General features: G+C 35.8%; 1 protein-coding gene across 2 annotated transcripts in view; it reads left to right on the top strand.

Annotated features, from left to right (window-relative positions):
- The window catches only part of LOC122002665 (E3 ubiquitin-protein ligase CHFR-like), a 40,314-nt gene extending 21,057 nt beyond the window's left edge, over positions 1 to 19,257 (top strand). For both annotated transcript variants that reach the window (XM_042557932.1, XM_042557931.1), the window contains 5 exons: positions 400 to 465; positions 542 to 629; positions 2,747 to 2,807; positions 15,366 to 15,429; positions 18,940 to 19,257. In XM_042557932.1, coding sequence (XP_042413866.1) covers positions 400 to 465; positions 542 to 629; positions 2,747 to 2,807; positions 15,366 to 15,429; positions 18,940 to 19,074 — 414 coding nt within the window. In that variant the 3' untranslated portion in view covers positions 19,075 to 19,257. The remainder of the gene's footprint in view (positions 1 to 399; positions 466 to 541; positions 630 to 2,746; positions 2,808 to 15,365; positions 15,430 to 18,939) is intronic.
- Positions 19,258 to 24,000: the final 4,743 nt, after the last annotated feature.

Here is a 24,000-nt window from a genome sequence, read left to right as displayed (position 1 = left end):
TTAGGCCAATTTGGCTATGCCAATTGTAGTAAAGTTGGCCACGTCTGATCTTGTTCTATTTTTGTTGTCATTTCATCTATTACTATCATATCATTGGAACTTGGTTGCTTGACTGTAGGTGGTGGGATTGTGTTAATCTGAACACAAGAATTTGCAATACTTAACTGTAAGTTAATTGTTAGCTTGTTTGAGGAGTGTTGATAATAGAAATATTATCATGTTCTAAGGGTGCCATATTTTGTTGAATGTGCATCCTATTTTTAATTGTTTTAACAATCTATTCTTGGGAGAGTTAATAATGGCTTGCATAACTGCAATCTGTTTACATAATAAACTTCTTTGGCATTTTGCAACTTGGTTTGTTTTACAACATCATTATAAGACATCTTTAAACCGCAGGTTTTTGAGCGCACAATTTTAAGAATTCCTGATTCAGTGCACCGGAATAATCGATATGAAAAAGATGTATGAATAATTTACATAACTGTATTTACAATTTACAGTAATTTGAGCTCTTATGATGCTAAAAAATGTTATTTAGGTAACTGAAAGGTGTATAGAGCGCACAGGGAAAACATTGCAGGTTCTCATTTCTGACTTGATCACAAAGTTTGGCAATAAAGAAATTGGTAAGCTTTCGATTATGATAAAATAAGGATTGAAACTTTGTAGTCTCCATTGCTCTGTTCACTTTGTTAGTTGGTCAGAAGGGAAGGTATCTCATGATGGACTGCATCTTGGTGAAATGCTACTCCTGATTGGATTTTTTGGTTAGACCAAACAAATTATATGCTTAGATCCTGTCAAATCTAATTTAAACCTAAAATATATTTTTATTTATGATAAAATAAGTATTGAAACTATGTAGTTTCCATGCTATTCATTTTGTTAGTTGAACGGAAGGGAAGGTATCACATGATCGACTGCATCTTGGTGAGATGCTACTTCTAGTTTGGATTTTTTAGGTGACCATACCAATGCTATGCTTAGATCCTTTAAAATATAATATTTTGTCTCAAAAAAATTTAAAATTTTTGAATCTCTTTATTTTTTTTGTTAACTTTAATAATTATAATTACGTAGAACAAACAAAGCCAAATTAAAATTAATGGTAGAATTTTAAATTATTTCATCACATCTAATAGCTTTTTTCATTTAGGGTTCTATCATAGCAAATATGAAAAAATGACATTTTACTCAAAGTTCTTATCAAATGCTCGGAAATAAATTTTACACAATTAATAAAAATATTTGCTCATTTTACACAAAATTACACCATTAAAAATGAAGATTCTCAACCTTGAAATTTGAAATTGGTTAAAATTTACAAAATTTGCAAGTAAAGCATGCCTCAAATTTAGAGGACTAGAAAATGTCTCATTTTTCATTGTTCATTTCAACATTCTAAGTGCAAAAGTTGAATAGATTATGTGTAAATTATTATAAAACTAAAGAAGTATAGATATTACAAGGAATTATAGATAAAAATTAAAACTAAATGGTTACAAACATTTTTAATTTTACTAAGGTAATTAAATTAATGAATAAAAATAAACAGGAAATTAAATATGAGTTATAACTATATAATTAATTATAATAAAAAATTAATTAAAAATTACAATTTATTATTAAGTAATATTAGTTATTTTATTATTATAATTCAATTAACTAAGTATCGAAATCGTTTCAACACATACAATATGATATTGAAACTGTATCATTTTGTTATAGACCGAAATTCCAAAATTCTTGCTTGGTTTGAGATTTTAATTATTCGTATAATCTTCATTTGGTTACTTAAATTGGTTAAGGTTTTCTAAATCTAGTTAATAGTGTTTCCAATCTATTCTATATTTGAGTCTTCCTCAGCACTGTCAATCCTATTTCTTTGGATGAGATTGACGATAGTAATGAATGGTTAATGAGGGGATTGGATAATAACACTGATAAAGAAAATGATTTAGTATTTGATGATGATAATTTGACTTGGAGTGAAGTTGCACGAACTTCTGGAGTTGGTGAAGATGCCTACAGTTTTAGATCTTGAGTTCATCCTCTTCAAACGAAGGGCAGCTACATCAAAAGGAACTAAGAGAAGATATTCTACAAGTCAATTTATTGATGAAGAAGAAAAAATCATTCTTGAGGAAATTGATGATTCAGCTATACAAATCTAATGATGATAATGATATGATTAAGGAAGATGATGATGATTTAGATATTTGATGTTTTTTTTTAAATTTGAATTGTGTATAACGTATTTATTTGCTAGTGAATTTTATATTTATATTATTGTTTAATATTTTATGGACTATTTTTATTAGTGAAATATTTTGATAGAAATTCCTTGTATATGTTTGAATGTTAAAAAATTTTTACTTGGAACGCCTTACTTTGGTAAGGTGTACACCTCACCTTGCACCATGCGCCCCCCATAACAACTATACTCTTTTGGGCGCCCCACGCCTTAAATAACAATGATAGGCATCATCATTAATTGTAGAAGTGCAGGATATATTTAAGGAAGTTTATCTAAAAGTACAAGGATCTTCTGTACTTCTGGCCACATAAACAGCTATTATTAATTATGGCTTGTGAGATTTTTCAAAGTGTAAAATGCAGAAAATATATAAGAAAGTTTATCTAAAACTACAAGGAACTGTATCAGGCATTTTTAGTGCTTATTCCTTTTTCTTTGGTTCACTAATATATACAATTTTCCATTACATAAAACTTATTGTTGCAGATAGAACAAATCTGCAATTAAATCATCCGGAAATGATCACTCCCAGGACATACCTTTGCAAGTAAGTTCGTAGAAACATCCCATGCAACTACTTGCATAGTTTTGCATTGTGTTCTAATTCTTTGTATAATTGAATGTGTCTATAGTTGATACTTGAAAGTGAAATTTGAACTGTTTGCCATCTGTAACATATTAGATTTTTTTTTTTTAAAAAAACTCAGTTATCTAATCTGATCTGGCTTACATGTTTACACACAATTATGTGAAATGGAGGGTTCTCACCTTGGCAGTTGTGCTTTACATCCTTGTATGCTAATCCAAGTGGTTTCTGCATTTGGACCATCATGATCACTTGGCTTCCCTCTTGGGATGTTCAAAATGTTTTTGGCATCCTCTTTCGAGTTGTTTTGGTTCAGTGGATGGGTCAATGGATCAGCATACAACAAGGTCTGATTTAGTTGTAGTTCAACAATGTAGGGTAAGGAAATGAGAGAGAAGAGTTCTATGGTGCATACAATGAATCCCATGGAAGCTGGAACAAAGAAGGTGAGGTGTGAGGTGGTGCGTTTCACTTAGCTTTTTGTTAGGGGACTTTTGGGTGTTTAGTGAAATTTCTTGTATAAAGTCATCACAAATGCTTATAGGCCATGCACCTTTTAAGGTTATTCTTTATGCACAGGTTCTGTTATGGTCATTTTTCTACAGCCAATGCTAGGTTCTAAATTTTGAAGTCTCAATCCACATGGGAAAAGCTAAAACATCATGGCAATTTTGTGTCACTCTAGGGTGAGTTGAGGACAAACCTATGGCTAGGGATGTAAATGAACCAAACGGTTCGCGAGCTATTCGAAGCTCGATTCGGTAAAAAGCTCGTTCGAGTTCGTTCGTTTATCTTATCGAGCCGAGCTCGAGCTCGATTTCGAGCTCGATAGTTTTATCGAGCCGAGCTCGAGCTTAAGGATATTCGGCTCGTGAACTCGCGAACATGTTCGTTTATAAGCTCACGAGCCAAAAAAACGAGCCTTAAATCGAGCCTTAAACGAGCCAAAAAACGAGCTCTAAAACGAGCTCTAAAACGAGCCTTAAAATGAGCCAAAAAACGAGCTCTAAAACGAGCCAAAAAAACGAGCTCTAAAACGAGCCTTAAAATGAGCCAAAAAATGAGCTCTAAAACGAGCAAAAAAACGGACTCTAAACGAGCCCGAAAACGAGTCCGAGCTCGCTTAACGAGTTAGGCTCGTTAACTTTGATAATCGAGCTAATAACGAGCCGAGCTCGAACTGTTCGCGAGCCTGATAATTCTAAAATGAGCCGAGCTCGAGCCTTGTGATAAAAGCTCGATTCGAGCTCGAGCCGAGCTCGAGCCTGATACTGTTCGGCTCGGTTCGGCTCGTTTACATCCCTACCTATGGCCTGGCATAACTAACAATAGCTAGAACGTTGGGATTCAGAATGAGTACAATTTGATCTGGTTTGTTTATTTTGATAAAAATTTTAATTAACCTGAATTGTTTTGTGGCCTTAGTGATTGATGCAAGGCATGGATGTTCATGAGCAAAAACAACGCATGTTTTGGAATCCAGATAATACATAACTTTTTTGATCAAGTGATGTGGATGAGTACAACGGATTAAGTTGAATAGTGACTACTTTACATAGGATGAGCACAACGGGGATTGGGTTTGAGCAATTAAGGATGAGTACCCTGGATATTCAAGATGGGGACTACCATGATTTGGCATATTTTGTTTGTAGAAATCATTACCTGTTTGAGGGTACGCACCTGTGCATTCTCTGAACCTTACATAGTGACTTCTTAGTTTGGGAATCACACATTGGAGCATTTCCATACCCTTGCTTTAGGCTGATTTATTAGACATCTTTGAGCTGAGATGTTGGTCAAATTGTGCGAGAGTGTTCGGCTTGTTATGCAGTCAAAGATCAAAATTAGGTCCTTACATGCCTTTACTAATTCCCTATAAACTTGAAAAGACCCTAGCATGGATTTTATTCTAGGATTATCCAATTCAATTGAATCGAAATCATGACTCATCTTTAATAGATAGTTGGTATATTTTCTAAAATTGTGACGGTTAAATGCAAAAATTAAAATCTCGTGTCTTGGATATCACGAGTTAGGCCTTTTTATAGGAAAAAAGATATATAACATAATTACAGAAATACTCCTATATATATATATATATATATATATATTAACACTCCCCCTTAAGTTGGAGAATATTGATCATATGCACCAAGCTTTTTACATATGTAGTCAATTCGGGGAGCTCTCAGTGACTTAGTGAATATATCTGCTAGCTGATCATGTGAGTTGACAAAATTAGTAGATATTTCTCCAGATATGACTTTCTCTCTGACAAAGTGACAGTCAACTTTAATATACTTTGTTCTCATGAAAAACTGGATTTGAGGCAATATGCATAGCGGCCTGGTTGTCACATATGAGTGACATTTGTGTAACCTCTCCAAACCTTAGTTCTTGAAGCAACTGTTTTAGCCGTATAAGTTCTTGACTAACTATAGCCATAGCTCGATATTCTGTCTCTACACTAGAACTTATCACAACATTCTGTTTTTTACTTTTCCAAGGTTACCTCCGACAAATATACAAAACTCAGAAATAGATCTTCTATCAGAGGGAGATCCTGCCCAATCTGTATTAGAATATTCCACAACTCGAGTATGCCCTTTGTTTTCATATAGAAGACCCTTTCCTGGTGCGTCTCTGATATATCGAATAATGCGAGTCACAACATCCCATGTTCTTTGCATGGAGAATTGAGAAACTGACTTACTACACTTACTGCAAATGAAATATATGGACGAGTAACAGTAAGGTAGCTTAGTTTCCTTACTAATCGCCTATACCGTTCAGGGTTTGGAAGTGGCTCCCCCTGATTTGGCATGAGCTTGACATTAGGATCCATAGGGTTGGCGACTGTCTTTGAGTTTAACATTCATGTTTCTTCTAAAATATCCATTGTATATTTCCTTTGGGTATGACGATCCCTTGTTTAGACGGTGCTACTTCTATCTCCAAGAAATATTTGAGTTTGCCGAGATCCTTTGTCTGGAAATGTTTGAAAAGATGTTTCACTTGTGAAATTTCAAGATGATCACTGCCTATGATAACAATATCATCAACAAAAATCACTACGTAGATGCAACCAGTAGATGAGTGACGATAAAAGACAGAATGGTCAGCCTCGCTCCGAGTCATGCCAAACTGTTGAATAATAGTACTAAATCTACCAAACTATGCTCTGGGTGATTGCTTGAGGCCATATAAAAATTTCTGCAGGCGACATACATGACCAGAAGACTCTCCCTGAGCAACAAAACACGGAGGTTGCTCCATGTAGACTTCCTCGAGCATATCACCATGTAAGAATGTATTTTTGATGTCCAATTGATAAAGAGGCCCATGGCGAATCACAACAATTGACAGGAATAGGCGTACAGAAGACATCTTGACAACAGGAGAAAAAGTATCCCCATAATCCAATCCGAAGATCTGAGTATAGCCTTTAGCGACGAGACGCGCCTTAAGTCTGTCAACCATTCCGTCTGAACCAACCTTTACTGTATACACCCATCGACAACCAACCACTGACTTCCCAGGTGGTAGAGGAACGAGGTCCCAAGTCCTACTACTTTGTAAAGCACACATTTCATCGAGCATAGCTTGTTTCCATCCTGGATGGGCAAAGGCATCACCTGCAGTCTTAGGAAGAGAAACAGACGACAAGGAAGAAAGACAAGAATAATAGGAAGGAGAAAGATGATGATAACTCAAAGAAACATAGTGAGGAGAAGGATTACGAGTGGAACGCATACCCTTTCAAAGTGTAATAGGAATATCAGAGTCAGGAGACGGGATCGGAGGAAACGGCGAAGAACTTGGCTCCAAAGATGTATCCACGATAGTATCAGTGCTAGTCGGCGGCAAAGCAGGACGAGGACGACATTGATAAACCTGCAAAGGAGGAGATGAGGCCGGTGATGATAGAGGCGCTTCCGGAGGACAAAAGATGGCCACTGGTGCATGTGGAGAGGAGGGAGAAACCTCGGACTGGGAAGTGGGAGTTCCAAAAAATGAAACCGAATCAAAGAATGTGACATCAGCAGAGATGAAGTACCGACGAAGAGTAGGGGAATAACACTTGTACCCTTTCTGAGACCGTGGATACCCAAGGAAAACACACTTATGAGACTGGGGAGAGAGTTTATCAATGCTAGGATCAAGATTATGAGCAAAACATATAGAACCAAAAATCCGAGGTGGTAAAGGATGAAGAGGATGATGAGGGTAGAGGATATGATGAGGTATTTTACCCTGGAGAGTGGAGGAAGGCATGCGATTGATGAGATAACACGCAGTAAGTACGACGTCACCCCAGAACTGATGAGGAACATAAGAATGGAGAAGAAGAGTCCGGGTGATCTCGAGAAGATGACGATTCTTGCGTTCTGCGACCCCATTTTATTGAGGGGTATGAGGGCAAAACGTGCGATGTAACACACTATGAGATGTTAAGAAGGTACGAAACTGAGTAGTTAAATACTCGCGTGCATTATCACTTTGCAAAGTTCGAAGGGAAGTGCTAAATTGAGTTTTTATTTCATGAAAAAAAGATTCAAAAATAGTAAACAACTCTGAATGATTCTTTATCAGATATAACCATGTACAATGGGAAAAATCATCTATAAAAGTAACAAAATGCCTTGACCCCATCATAGAAGAAACATGACTCGAACCCCAAACATCAGAATGAACCAAAGCAAAAGGAGACATAGCCCGACTCTCAATGCGAGGAGAACAAGAACTACGAACATGCTTACCTAACTGACACGACTCACAAGACAAAGACTCTAAGTGAGAAAGACTAGGATGTAATTGTTTCAACTTATCAAGACTTGGATGTCCCAACTGAGCATGAATAAGAAGTGGAGATGTCGCCGCCGAACCAACAAGAGAGGGTTGTTGAAGCCGATATAGGCCATGAGATTTACATCTGAAGCCAATCATCCTCCCCGTACTCCGGTCCTGTAAGGAAACAAACATTTTAGTAAAAGAAATGACACAATTAAGAGACCGAGTAAGTTGACTTATTGGCAATAAATTAAAGGGAGCTCCGGAAACATAAAGAACATTATGAATGGAAAGAGATGAAGAAGGATGAACAATGCCAATACCCTGGGATTGAGTTTGGGAACCATTGGCCATGGTAGCCATTGGCCATGGTAGCCATTGGTAAATAATCAGAAGTAGTGAGAAGAAAATAGGGATTTATTCCCAGTGATATGATCGGTGGCCCAGAATCAAGAACCCAAGGACCTGAAGAACGAGATATGCCATCAAAGGAATTACCAGCATGTGCAACAGTAGTAGTGGAATCAGAAACCTGACGATCCTCAAACCATTTCAGAAAGTCATTATAAGAAGGTAGTGGGGTCGGCGCCGGTGTTAATTGTGAAGCGGAAGCTGAAGAAGCAACAATAGAAGCTAAAGAAGCAACAGAACTCTGAACGATCTGAGCAGCGCGAGGAGGTCGACCATGTAGACTCCAGCATTTATCAATCGTGTGCCCTGGTCGGTGGCAATGATCACACCAAGGACATCCTTTGCCACCCTTGTGAGGTGGATGTCTGTTGTTATGTCGAGAGACCAAAGCTGATGAGTCAACAGGAATAGAAGAAGGCATCATCAAGACTTTGGTCGGGACACGGAGGAGAGTCGTCCTAGTATTGGCCATGGTAGCTTCTATGGGGCTGCCTAGGATCTGATCACGAATATGAGAATAATTTGTGGACATACCATATAAAGCCAAAGACATAAAAAATTTCTTCCGATTTTCAAGCTTTTCAACAGGAGTAGCCGCAGGCGGTAGCAATTCATTGAAGTCACAAAGAAGGCTAGAGACCGAACCTAAATAAGTTGACACTGAATCCTTAATTTGATGGCCACTGAGGATGGTCATGAGATCTTCACAAACTTGATAGAGTCGCCGAGAGGTGTTTGTAAAAAGTTGTAGAGCTTGTGTCCAAATAGCTTTGCAGGTTTTGTGAGTACGGAAGATATTCCTAAGAGATGGATGGATGGTGGCTCGGATAATGCAACATAACTGAGCGTCAACCTTCTTCCATAGAGAACAATCGGCGACTTGAACATCTTCTTCAGTTTGAGTGAGATGTGTCTCATAACCCTGTTCAACAAGTCAAAGCTCAATGTGAGAGGCCCAAGAGGCGTAATTCTTACCATCCAACTGCTCGGGAGAAAGGGGTGCAGTGATGTGGTTGGTAAAGATTGAAACATCTGGCTTTGGGACATCGGATGTAGCCATTGATCAGTTTGGAAAGGACTGCGAAGTACGGCTGAGGACTTCGGACAGGTGGACAGCGCTGTTGGATGGCGGAGAAGATGCTGATGATGTAGCCGGTGCAGTGGGTCTGAGAGAGATGTTGCGAACCCTAGCTGCGCTTGTGAGAGCTTGTAGCAGCGAGAAAAATCACGAGCTATAGCACAAAGGCGGTGGCGGTAATGAAAGGACACAGTGACAACGTCGGTTAGTCCGCGCGATGGAGCAGCGCTGCAGATGCGTGGCGATCTTCTCTTTGATCGTTCGGGACAGAGATGGCAAAACAAAGCCAGACAAACTTGGGCTATCGACGATTAGGGCTCCGCCGCACAGGTACGTGGTGAAAAAAAAGGCGAAAAACGAAAACAGCCAGGAGCGGGGAGAACACGCTGGCAGAGGAGGTGGGGCTGGGCGAGGGAGCGTCGACGCGATCGGAATGCCCGCGGCGGTGGCGCGACAGCAAGAGAGGATTCAGAGAGGAGAAAACGGAAGGGAATCGCAGAGAGGAAGGGCTCGGGGTAGTGTCGGCGCACATAGGATGTTGAGTTCGTAAGCTTTTTTTTTGGAAACCTCATGGATACTAGAATCTTATATATATATTTTTGGATAAGTAAATCAAATTTATATCTCAAACCAAAAGTACAAGAATTGATCATTAGGAGTGACTTGTGCTCTCAAGGACCGGTATACATGAGTTTGCACACTTCTAAAAATCTTCTCACAATCTATCTGCCCCTCACCAATGAAACTTTTATTTCTAGCACTTCATATATGGTGTATCATAGACGACGAGGCAAGATGATGAGCCTTTGTCAGCATTTTACTCTCATGATAATATCTCCTAAAGACCCTCATCATCCGCCAGTATGTAGACATCTCCTGTCCCATTTAGATCCTCTGCTATAGGGGGGTGCTCGAAGAATAGATGCTCCTATGACTTCAACATCTATCAACAAAAGGTGCACTGCCGGTCCTCTATGTACTCCAGTTTGTCTCTCATGGGAAACCGCTTCAGTGCCAACATATAGAGGGTAACTACATGACTCTGTTTCTTAGGACTAGGCTGCCTAAAGAAGTCATATACCTGAGCCACCCCACCATCCTGATCAAACCAATCTGCTAGCTTTTGTCCCCTTTGATGACCCAGCAACCGATAATATGAGATCCCATATCTGCAGTAACTGTTTGACAATCTGTGTGGGCAGCCTCCGAAGTCCATAAATTTACACTCCTTACTTAAGTGTGATTGACCTATTTTATCCAAAGTGCATCTTCCTTAGTCTGTATCCTCCAAAGTACTTTAGCCAATAGGGCTAAATTCCAAGCTCGCAAGTCTCTGAATCCCAAGCCTCCTTCATCCGTCGGTCTGCACATATCCGCCCATGCTACTGGAGGATGCTTAGGTGTCCGCATAAAAGACCTGCAAATTTTGTAGATTCTATCAATGTTGTCAAGGAGCAAAGGAAGGATGGATAGTCAAAAGCACTCAAACTCCTCGTAAGATTGACGTGATCAGTTGTACCTTGCCAGCGTATGACAGAGTCTTTTTTTGCCAAGCATTGATTTGGTGGGTCAAAGAGTTAGTTAGGGGGGATATAATTAGAAAGTTGAAGGCGCACCACTGCTAGTGGGACCCCCATATATCAAAAGGACATGGTCCCCTCTTGGAAACTAGTGATGGTAAGAATCTACTAGTGTGTTGAGTCAACAACTGTAGACTTAAGGAAGATATTTTACTTTAGTCTATTAACTTGAAGTCCGACTGCCACACCAAAATCTAATAAACAAGTAGTCAACTCACCCATGGATGCTACATCACCTCGGTTGAAAAGATCATCTGCATAGGTCAAGTTTGCTAAACAAAGTTGCCCACACTGAGGGTGAAAATTGAAGTCCGCTCTTGTGGTGCACATTTGTAGTTTCCTATCAAAAATCTAGACATAGATGCCGAAAAGATAAGGCAATAATGGGTCTCCCTGCCTCAAACCTCTAGCCCCTTTGAAGTGCCCAAAAGTCCCTCCATTGATAGCCAAAGAAAAAGATGTAGTGGTCACACATTCCATGATCCATGATACAAACTGCACAGAAAAGTTTTGTCTCAACATAGCTTCTCTCATAAAGTCCCAATTGATTGAGTCAAAGGCCTTTTAGAGGTCAATCTTTATGATGATCTGAGTGATATCCTCTTTAGGCTTGGTTCGGTATACCGATACTGAATTTCCATACCGTATACTGTATCAAAAAATTCGGTATAAAAAAACTTATACTGATATTGTACACCGAATTTTTGGTATGGTATGAATTTCATACCAAAGATTTTGGTATATCGAAAACTATGTTGTAGCAGCTACTAGATAGTAGCTGTTACAACAAAGAAAATTGTGTTGTAGCAGCTATTGGTTAGTAGCTGCTACAATGTGTTGAGTGAATTTTGTGAGGTCATAACTTTTGATTGAACCACAAGATTCAGAATATATCAAATCGAAGTTCGTTTAGAAATCTTTAATTTGATGTATTGTGCATTATATGGTTCATTCATAATCAAAAGATATGACATATCAAAGTTTACTCAATAAACACATTGTAGTAGCTACTAACCCATAGCTGCTACAACATAGTGCTATTGTAGCATCTACCTGTTAGTTGCTACTATAACAGAGAAAATTGTGTTGTAGCTGCTACAATGTGTTTGTTGAATGAACTTTGAGAGGTCATAACTTTTAACTCAAATTGAACCACGAGACACCCAATATCAAATCAAAGCTCGTTCAGAAATCTTCGATTTGATATATTGTGCATTATATGGTTCATCTAGAATCAAAAGGTATGACCTCTCAAAATTTACTTACAAATATATTGTAGCAGCTACTGGTTAGTAGCTGTTACAACACAATTTTCTCTGCATTCCTTATAGCTTTAAATTGAAACATTAAGCTCCTTCAAGTCATCCTTAACAAGTAAGTATATGACATGCACACCTCAAGTGCAAGTATTTCCCTTCAAACAACAATGAATTTTCACTTTTCATTTTTCTTTTCAAATAATCAATTGCAATGTCGTTAGAGGAAGCATTGTCAACTACAATTGAAAAGACTTTTTCTATCCTCCACTCTATGAGGCAAACCTCAACCATCTTACTAATTTCTTCCATTACATGACTAGTGATTTTTGTGAAGTTAATTATTCTTTTATGTAACTTCCAATCACTATCCAAAATGTGAGTTGTCACTACCATGTCATTTATGTTTTGAATGGTTATCCAAGTATCAGTTGTGAGACTTACCCTTTGATTGTTGATCACACTTTGTATCTTAACTTTCTCAACTAAGAATAGATCATAAACCATACTTGCAACTTTCTCTCAGTCAGGAATTTTGAATTTCGGTTGTAATTCATGTAATAATTCTACAAATTCCTTCCCTTCAACAACTCTAAAAGACATTTTATCGAGAATCACATACCTTGCTAATTTCAATTCACATCTTTTCTGATTAAAAGTACGAGGAACTAAGACACTTCCTTGTCCCATAATCTCATTCGTCAATGTAGGTTGACTTATCATTCCCACTTGCTTTGTAGAGCGGACTGGACTTACACCGCTTTACTAAGTGATTTTTCAACCCATTGGTACTTCCGTAAACGGCTAGGATCTCAACTTTACAATATTTGCATATGCCTATTTGTTGTTCGCTTCCATCACACAACTTCCTTTTTCCTTTTTCACAATGCTCCCAAATCATACTTCTGGATTGTTTAGGAGCTATAGGAGGCTTTGATTTTGAAGATTTTCTTAATTGATTCCAACCTATAGACTCCTGTGTTTCAGATTCTATTGCGTTTTGATGTTTGGGATGAACTTGGTAGTGTGTTAGACTCCATCTTTAAAAACAATAATAATTCATATGATTTGCTAGACAATCTGAAATATAACTTGTAAATACAATGCTAAATCCAAAAAAGAGAGGAAAAAGTTCAAAAATTAAGGTTATATAAGGGAAATCAAACCTTTGGCTTTTTTGTCAAAATCTGAGAACAAACTTGGTGGAGAGTGGAGTCGATGAATGGGGTTGGGAAAAGAAAATTTTAAACAAACTAACACCTATTAAAGCCCCAAATCCTAATTGAAAAAATAAATAATTTATAAAATAATTTATTCAGTATTTCGGTATATACCGAAATATTGAATAAATTATAGATTTTATACTGATACCGATACGGTAAGGTATGCGCGTTATGCCGAAATTTTTGGTATTTTTTCCACCCCTAATCCTCTTCCTGTGCTAAGTGGATGTTGTCAATGATGAGTCTGCCCTGCATAAAAGTCGCTTGAGACTAATGAAGAATTTGACCCACGACTCTTGACACCCTAACCGCCAATACCTTAGAAATAATCTTATAGAATAATGTACAGGAGGAGATAGGCTGATAATCTAACACGCTGCTAGCATGGGCCGATTTGGGAAAAAGTGCAAGCAAGGTATGGTTCCATTGATGCAATAATTTCCCACTACAAAAGAACTCTTGTACAACAGCAACAAAAACTGGCCCTATAGTGCCCCATAACTGTTTGAAAAACTTGGACCCATATCAGCGCCCTCTTAATTTCATCCAGGGTTGACATACTCACAAATTCATCATGCTGATCAGAACTCAACAACCGGCCAAACTGCAAGCTATTTTGTGGAAATTCAGTCCGGTCCACTTCCATGCCAAGCTGTGTTTGAAAATGGTCAGAAAAAGGCTTTCACAACTTCCTCAAATGATGTGGTTAGTTGCCCATCCGGCTTTTCCACTACCATGATCTCATTTTGCCGGTTGTTCCTCTTCACTAGAGCATGAAAGGAGTTGTGATCCACCTGCTTGAAATATCCCACCTATGCATGTTGCATACAAAAACTGTGTTCAGTAGCACTTAAACGTGTCACATCCTATAGTACGGCCTTGTACTTATCTGTCATGGTGCCATTTGCAAGCCCCTCAATCTGAGTGTCTTCCAAACGTTGATGTGCAGCTGCTGCCCTTGTGAAATGTGCTGGAAATGGTTAACGTTCAGCTGTTTTAGATCAATCTTCAGTCGGTTCAGAAGTTGTAGAAGCCAAAAGTGCGCTGTTCCATTCCGTGTTTGCTGGGAGTGTTCTGCCCATTTGGTCTCCACAAGCTGCGAGAACAGTTCATGCTTGGCCCACATGTTAACAAAACTTAAAAGGTATAGGAATCTGGTTGGCACCATCTAGAGTAGAAAAAATGCAAGCCGAATGATCTGAGAGGCAGCCCGGTGGAGTGAATTCCACTAAGCTGTGAAGCTCCGCTTCTAAGCATGGTTTGTTGGTAAGAGCTCGATCTAACTTGCTACAAATGTGTCCATTTTTCAGTGTGTATCGGCAGCCCGTGTATGTCAAATCTTCCAGCCCCACAGAAGACACGAAGCTGTGAAGTCTGAGGTACAGTAGGGAGTCCTCCGCATTTGTCGTTAGCTGATAAGAATGAGTTGAAGTCCCCTAACACGAGCCAAGGCCTCCCCATAACAGAGGCAAGACGCTGTAAGCCATCCCATAACGGTCTCCATCCAACAATAGTAACTTTTCCATACACGAAGGTGATCGCAAAATGTTTGTGAGACACTTTGCAAGTCACCATGCAGTGAACGAATTGATCATGCCATTCTTGCACCTCTAGATCAACCCTTTGGTCATCCCACCACCGATAACATTCGACTTCTGAATATCGGATTATCCTGTTGCTCCACCTTAAGTCGTTGAAACCTTTGAGATCTTAGTTTTTGATAATTCGAAACCGTCAACACTCCTAGAATGCCCAGTTTATTTTTTTCGAACAAGGTTTCCACTACTAGAATCTTTTATTATGTAGATTGTAAAGGGATAATGACATCTTGATATAGGACCTAACTTAGAAATCTTAAATTTAAAAAATTGGGACTAAATCCATAACACCAATAACCCATAACCTGGTATCTATTATAGACTTTAATTAATTTAACTTATTTGATTGTGAAATACATCAATTGCATCCTAGAATTGTTAATCAGTTTCACTTCATTGAATGTGAAATCCGTCAGTTCTAGAATTGTTAAGTGTTCTTTGTATTAATACACGTTTGATTTGTTTAATGTTTTTTATATTCATATTCATTTCATTATTTGAAAGTATGTTGTTTTTTAGGATTGTATGATTGTTCATGATAGTAGTAACATTTTTACCTTGTCTTAAAAATGAATGCAGTGATTGTTATGACAAGTTGATCGATTATCTACTGTACTGGTTTCGTGTCTCATTGCCCAGTCATGTAAGTGTTTCCTTTTGAGAATTTTGCTGAGTTTTATGCTTATATAACAGTGTGCATCAAGCTATTGCTATTTCCGAGGAACATTTCAGAACAATGCTTTCTGTTATTTCATTTGAGTGATCAATGCCACCACATTTTTATTGAGAACTGAGAAGTACGAGGGCATAGAAAACAGAGGGAGAGGCTACTCTTGACCCAGATTAGATCATCAGCTAGATTGCAGAACTATATACATTGAAAGACTAGGACTCTCATCACCTCATAAACTGGCCGTTAGGTTGCCCAGTGCCAACATGTACGCTCTCCTAGATTTAACTAGGACTCTCACCTTCCAGAGGTGAATAGTACAAATGCATCTATGAATTAATCCTCCACACTCGAGTGATCATTTTGAAAAAAATAAAACTTGGTCAACGGGCCACACAAACCATATACAACCAAACATGCAAAAGTGTTAAAAATTTTGAGGTTGTTCTACTTGGAGAGCTCCACATAGCTCCATCCAGTCTAGTGCCAAGAATCCAGCATACCATGATAAGGATTTGGAAGAGAGTCAAGTGTACTGACCAATTCCTGCAATTGTTAAGAAGTGATGTTGGTTTGACAGTCTTGGAGGATTTATTGCCCATGATGTAGAAGAAATTCGGCAATTGGATATGTTTTTTCCTCAATGTTACCCTCGTGTTTAGTCGGTTCCATGAGATCAACCAAACTAGAACCTTCAACTTGATAGGAGAGATATTATCCCACACCCAAATGGACCACCAAAATGTTCAACCATTGTTCAAGAGCATTTGATAGGGTGGACCTATTGAAAATATCCCATGCTCATTTCATCTCCAGATGGTATCTGACTCTTTCGAAGCAATGAACCGTCAACTGAACATATGGGAAAAACAAATCTAAATCACCATAAGCCACAAGGTGATTAAATGAGAAGCCCAAAGTCGGTATGGAGAGATCAAGCTGCCAAAGTTTTATGCCCTCGTTCGAGCATATAGAGAAAGTAGAGGAAAGGTTCTTTTTAACATCATACCATTCTATGATACCATCCGATACCCGTGCATGCTAAAGGTAGGTGTTTGTGATTTTGAATGTGTCAAATTCAATGCTTAATTGTCATAAATCTCTTGCCACCCAAATGTTTATCCAAAGGAAGTCTAGGACCGATTTGGAACCACCAGTCAACAACCTCTAGTGCCAATGTTTGATGAACCATTTTCCGATGCAGGCTAACATTTGAAAAGTATAGCCAACACCAGTTGTATAACTGAGTTTGATTTTATTGCTTTAAGTTAACGATATAAGGCCTCTCAATTTCACCAGTGAGCAAACTGAGCTCTAAGAAGAGAGATATCTGACAAGTGATGAGTCCAATTGACAATGCTTTTTAATATGAATAACCACTGATTAATCTTGTGCTATGCGAGTTGGAACAGTCAATATTTTTTTGTTTCGCTCTCGTATTGAGACACAAAAGAAGTCAATACCAGCACGGACAATGGGAGATATAGGGCTTGAATGAAGTTTACACTAAAGTTTTAATTATTGTTCTTTCTAAGGAAAATAATATTTGACATAATTATTTTTTATGCAAGACTTGCTTACAAAGATGTTATAGTTCCAGCAAATTAGCTTTATTTAGATATTAAAAATTATGCAAATAAACTAAATAGATGAATAGTTCAGTAGAATAGTTGGCAATTTTACATGAATTTTGAAAAGGAAACAAATATTTTGATTTTTTTCCCTCTTTAGATGAAAAAGATTAGAATAAGAGATTTTGATCGCATTTTGATAATTCTCATCTTAATATATATATATATATATATATATATATATATATATGTTTGTTAATAGAAGCAGTAATGTACATGAACACAAATTTGACATAGATCTACTTTTTGGTTGTAGATACACATTTTGTATATGGCGAAACTCTTTTTAAGCTAGTTGTTGAGTTTTTACTTGTAGAAACAATTATTGAAACAAAGAAACTAATTATTAGGGTTTTTAACCCCAAAAGAAACACATAAAAAGGAAAATTATAAAAATATATATAATTTATTTATAGAAACCAAAATATGATATGAGATATAATATAGGTGATAACTTTATAAGCAAAGTGATCAAGCTTCTTGTAGTAATTATCAAATATTAATGGAAATGATCTTTTTAATTGGTATACTCTTATACTTACTAAATATTGAAACCGTATTGGTACGGCACGATAGTATATCATTCCGGTTAAGGTTTGAAACTTGAGATTTTAAATTTTGATCCAAACAATCTCTGAGCCAAGTCTGAATCAAATACACTAAACTTCTATAACCACAAGATAACTTAGAAGGTTGATCACTAGCATAGGTCTACCCCCTGGAGAGAGAGGCTTATTTGCAAGGGTCAAAATGCCTACCCACTCTATCAATAAGGTTGTCCCAATAACCTCTGTTCGGCCTATTAGTCTGAGTTGAAGAGAAGATATGTCAGTGGAAAATGCTACAATGGACATGAAAATCCCTGCCTGATTGTCTCCAACTTGTGAATCCCTCCCAATATAAATTATAGAGGACTTAGATTGAGCTAGAGGGAAAAGCCAGCCTCCTTTCCCTTAATGATGACTCGATGAAAGGCATCCGTTTGTAGAATGAAAAGTTATGGTTAAAGAAAATTGCCTTGCCTGAGATCCACTGCTGCACTGAAACCAAGAGCAAATCTGATTATTGACTATCACAACGGTCTGAGCACTAGATTTCATAACCTATGAAGTCCATTGCATTGGGAAGAGAAAGAACATTCTTGAGAGCTAACCAACTGACATTATTGAAGGCCTTCTCATCTCATAATCGAGTTTAATGATCGCTGACTCTTCTTGCCTGGATCAGCACCAACTAATGATCTCGGCTGCACACGTGTAACTATATTTAGCACTTTTATTCTTTGCAAAGCAAATTGTGACTCACAAATGAGATAGAGTAATTTTTGTAGCCAAGTAACAAGGGTTTTGATATCAATTTCACTGGTAGATGCTCCAAGATGGCAGAAAGTCACTTAGCCTTTTACTCCAACTTTGGGGATGAGAATGATATTGAATTGGTTGATGTAATTCAAATTTGCTTTCCCCTCAAAATCATGGAAAAGTTTAACTCCCCCATCTGGATGTAGACTTTTAAACTTGTGGAGACCAGAAAAAGCTTCCTAATTCCCATCTTCAGAAAGGAGCCACAAGGGAGTGCGCCATTGCTTGCCAAAGTCATCAATCGAAAAAGGATTTAGAAAAAAATAGATGTTGAGGGGAGGGTGTAGCCAAATCACTAGGAAATACTGCCTAGCTTGAATAATATATAAGTGAGGAAATTTATCCCCTTGAGTTGATCTTCTTCTCCCTTGAGTTGACAGAACTAATGTGTAACTTCAGTCATAGATTGACAATTTCCTATGTACATATATACTTGTGTATATGGTATATTGAAATCATCATTTCTCTTGATGCTTCTCCAACTTTTGCAGCTTCTCCCACCAGATGCATCTGCGAGAGAGAATTGCTGGTATGGCTATCTGTGTCGCACCCAACTTCACAACGAAGAGCATTCGAGGAAGAAAAACCATGTTTGTCGTCCAACAAGAGGCACTGGGAACATGTAGCTACTCTCAGTATTTGAAGTAGCAAATTACTCTCCGGTTATGCTGTAAATGTGAAGGTTTAGTTTATGGCTACTTCCAATTCTTCCTTTTGTATCTAATGCTGCAAATGTTACATGTTTGTTATGTGACCATGATTCAATGTGCCAAGAATGACTAGTCAGTAAATTTTTTCCTTGTTAGTTATTTTGTTTTGCAATGGTATTCCATTCAAAAGGATTTAAAATTATCTCCAATGGTACTGAGTTTATGAAATTCCAATGACTAATTAAGATATTTTTGTTGATTTTTGATATTTGAAAAATGTTCATACAAAATTGAGTTAATTCAAATTATGAAATTCTGGATCCCATATTGAGTTTTATTTTTTTGTGAAAAAGTTTGATATTTTGTTGATGATAAATCTAATATTGTTATCGAGAAATTATCACACCTTAATTTTACATTAACCCACGAGTTATAATTTTATTTTTCATGCAAATTTAAGATACCAGAGATTCTAAAATAATCATCTTAGGTTGGATCTAGTTTTACTATAAAAAGGTTCGTAGTAAAAGTTGATTTGCAACTGAGTATACGAGTCATTTGATATTATTTTCTATTAAAATATTTAATTTCTTTATTAACCTTAGGTGTGAGAAAAAATAAACATTTGATTTCTATTAAAATATTAATTTTTGAGACATTTTATCTTTATATACAATTTGATTTAAATCAACTCAACTATTAAAATCTTTTATATATATAAAGAAAATAATGTGAGTGATTTTTAGTGATTTTTTAAAATAAGGTGAGAAATTATTTTATCCTTTTACCATTTTCCCTTATGATGTGACATTGTTACGTTATTTTTATTTTTTATTCTCATAGTATTCATTGGATTTTTTCTGACTTTAGTATAATCGTCGAGTAATGTTTAGACTTTGAACGAGTCAAGATATAAAGTTGATCGTCTTTCATCTAATATATTACCATCGACACTAAACGTTTATTTTATAACAACTGTTGACATTGAACAAGTTAAAATTTCTTTGACGATCATGGAGAGGTAGGGAAAATTTTAAATTTTCTATGACCATCACTTTATGATTTCAAAATCTACTTCACTATCTGCTTCATTAGAATCAAAAGAAGTCGTAAAAAAATTTTAAGTTCCTGTGTGAGAACTTGAGAATTCTCATGGATGTTTCGTGCATTCTTTTAATAAAATTTATTCTTTTATAAGTTTTAAATTATTACTACTTGTATTTTGTGTTTCAGAAATATTACATTGTTATACTATATATTCTTTATAAATATCATATAAATAATTTTTAAGCTTATATACAATATTATTAGGATGAAAAAAAAAGAATCTTTAAATAGAATTAAAAAGTCATAATACAAACATAATATTTCAAGTAAAACTTCTGATTTATATCTAGGGTCTAAATCAAATATAACTAAATAAATTTAAGGAATATGAAATATATATATATATATATATATATATATATATATATATATATATATATATATATATATATATATATATATATATATATATATATATATATTTTAATTTCAAATTTTTAATATGATAATAAATTAATTGGTATTATTTTTATTTAAAACTAATACTATATTACAAAAATTTACTAAAATTAAAGGAGAAGTAAAATAATAAAAATCGAAAAGTTGTTTGGTTGTATTATTAAATACTTTTAATATTTCATAAATACTATTAAAATATTCCATTGTTGTGAAAATAAATATGTATATTACATTATTAATATTTTTTTATAAAAACTGAACATAATAATTCTCTATATTAAAATGAATCTTGTAATAACGTACTGGTATATCATGTGAAAATTTTTTAGATCTCATTCCATTTTTTTTATAAAATTTACCCTATTGTTTTATTATAGATGGATGCAACCATGAATAGGAAATAACATTTATAATTGGTTAAATATGATTTAGTTAAAATTCTTACAAACCACAAATAATAGATTAACATATAAATTTAAGTTTTTTAATACTAACAATATTAAGAACTAACATTATCAAATGATATTAAAAATATTTTATAAGTTAATCCATATTCTTTTAAAATTAAACATAACAATTGTGAGTATTATACAATTTATCAAAAACTTTATAAGTTAACAATCTTTTTAGGATATTCTAGGAGTTATCAATCCAATGATAAGTTATACTCATATATGAATATGTTTACCAATAATCACTCCAAATATCGAAAGAAACTTTATTATTTAATTTACTAAATTCTTCAATTAATTTTTCCCCTTGTTTTACTGATCTTTTAATTGTTTTTGTAAGTGTAATTCTAGGACCATATTTAGCAGATAGATTAAAAGACTCTTTACAAAAACCTTCAAAAGTATATTTAGATCTAAAATTAAATGAAAAATATTCTACGGAAACAAATCTAGCTAATAATTCTCTTAAATTATTATTAGAATATAAAAATAAACTAGAATCATTACTTCCACTAATGGAAAATCTACATAATTGTTCTTAAGCATGATCAATTCCATATTTCATCGGGTGCTTCACTTCTATGTGTTGTTTCAATGACTCATAGTCATCGCCGGCTTGGAATATGTAAGAAGCATTACACTGTTTACATTTTACATGCAATTTTTTCGACGGAAGAGTGACCTTATCAAATGTTTAGTAAAAATAGAAGATTTTAAAGCACAAACTTCCTAAACCTTAAAAGTAATTGTATCGGTACTTCTTTGTGTTTTAGGTGTCACAGTCAGATTCGAAAGTTGCTTGATTTCATCATCAGTTGATTGAATGTTTAGATTCCCTATTTCCTTACCCCTCTAAGATTAATATGATGAACCTCCTCAGCCTTCTTCTTACCCTCGGTCTCCTTCCAATTGTATTTAGAACTAAAAAGAGAAAGTCAAAAGTGTGTAGAATTAGAGTCAAAAGTATACAAAGATTGTAGAATTTAGAATGAGAGAAGAGAAAATGTATGTGAAAACAATAAAATAAGTTCTCTATTTATAAAATTTAGAGAGTAACGGACACCAAATTGTAGTCATTAATCAAATGATCTCAACCATTGAAAAAAATAAAAAAAGAACCCCTCTTTTTCATCCTAAACGGCTAAAACCGATGGTTTCAACTATCTGAACGATCCAATACCAAAAAAAAGAAAAAACCAAACTTGAACTGCCGGTTCAAAATGATGGTTAATCATCGATTAGCAATTTTTGGAGGGGTTGAGCTGTAACCGACCTGGCACCCTGCTAGGCCGGTTATAGTTTTTAAACCGAAACCAGGTCAATTGTTATCTAGACCGTTGACCCAGTTCCGGGTCACATTTAGAACTGGCCTAAGGTCAGGCCTACTACTCATGACTAGAAGATGAGTGTATTTTATACCTAAGGAACACAGTGCATCGCTTAAATTTGCATATGTAGCACTTTTGGTCAAAATTGTTACATGTTTTTAAACAGCTTAGGATTGAAAGATGAATGCATTTTATTAGTTCATAAGGTTAAAGGAGCGCAAGAGAGTACTTCAATGAGCATTCGGAGTAGTTTTAGTCTAAACTTTTATTTAAACTTGGATTGCTTAGGATTGCAAGATGAATGCTATATGTAGCAGTTTACAACACTTTCAGAGTCAAGAATTGCATAGGAGTGCTTGTGTGTCCAAAATTTGAAAGTATAAGACCCTAATTTAGTTTTAAGTAAAATTACTACAAGACACTATACATTGGATTTTTAACAATTTACATCATTTTTGTTCGAAAAAAAATATATACATGTGGTTTTTCTTATATGTGCCTTCTAGGTCTCTAACAATTGTAGCAAAAAATATGATAATCCACACCCCAATGTCCCCTCCCGGATTGCCCCATGCAAAGGATTGCCCCATGCAATCTAGAAGGAAAATAAATCACGTGGAGTTTCGATTGCATGGGGGAGGGGTTGTAGGTTTCAAATGACATAAACCAAAAATGAAATTCAAGAGATATTTTTTCCTACACAAGTATACAAGTGTCAAAATGGGTCTACAGGGTCCGGCATAACCTGGCCTCTGTCAGTATAGTTCTGGGTCATGTCAGGTCAAGCACAAGGCCTGTGCTGGCACCCATCTATGCCTGCTATCTAATATATGATGTGCAATTAGGTTAAACATTTATACATAAGAAAAATAAATAAATTGAAAAGGATCTTGTTACATAATGAACAACAAGAAGACAGAATTTTCATTTAGATAATTGCCATAGAGAGAACCAACAGACTTCAGACAGGATAACAGAGAGAATCTGAACAGTTTGACTATAAAATTGGCTTATGAATAGCTTTTCCTTGCACAATATTAAAATGCCAATTAGTATATTTGATAGAGCCAACTAAATCAAAAGATGGCTCTTGAACAGTTTTCCAGGTAAAAAATATTGGTAAATAATCTGTATTAGTGACTGAATGTTGCAGTTCATACTCAAAGTGTTAAAGTTGATGCAAATACAAAGAGCAAAATTTCAAAATACACAATCCACATTCATTTCAACATGCTTCAGCACATAAAGAACTAGATACTGAAATTATTCCTCACCAAGTTCACTGATGAGCTTCTAAAGTGATTTGTCATGGAAGATGGCTTGTAATTCGATAGGTCTTCTATTCTCTAATTTTGGGCCACCAAACTCTGCTGAACAAGTATGCACCACCTATGTATGGATCACATTCTTGTTAAAACTGCATGAATTCCTCTGAAAGAGAGACTTGCTATTCTGCAAGTAGAATGTACAAGGAATTGCTCTGAATTTTGAATGCAAACATCAGTTCTTGGCTAAATACTCTGTAAAAGGAGTCTAAACATCAGTAAATACTCAAAAAACCAAAACTTGAGAATGATTACAGTTGATCATGACTACATAAAAGTGAGAACTAGGGT

Source organism: Zingiber officinale, chromosome 7A, assembly GCF_018446385.1.
Source record: "Zingiber officinale cultivar Zhangliang chromosome 7A, Zo_v1.1, whole genome shotgun sequence".
NCBI lineage: Eukaryota > Viridiplantae > Streptophyta > Magnoliopsida > Zingiberales > Zingiberaceae > Zingiber > Zingiber officinale.
This window is presented reverse-complemented; position numbering and strand designations above follow the sequence as displayed.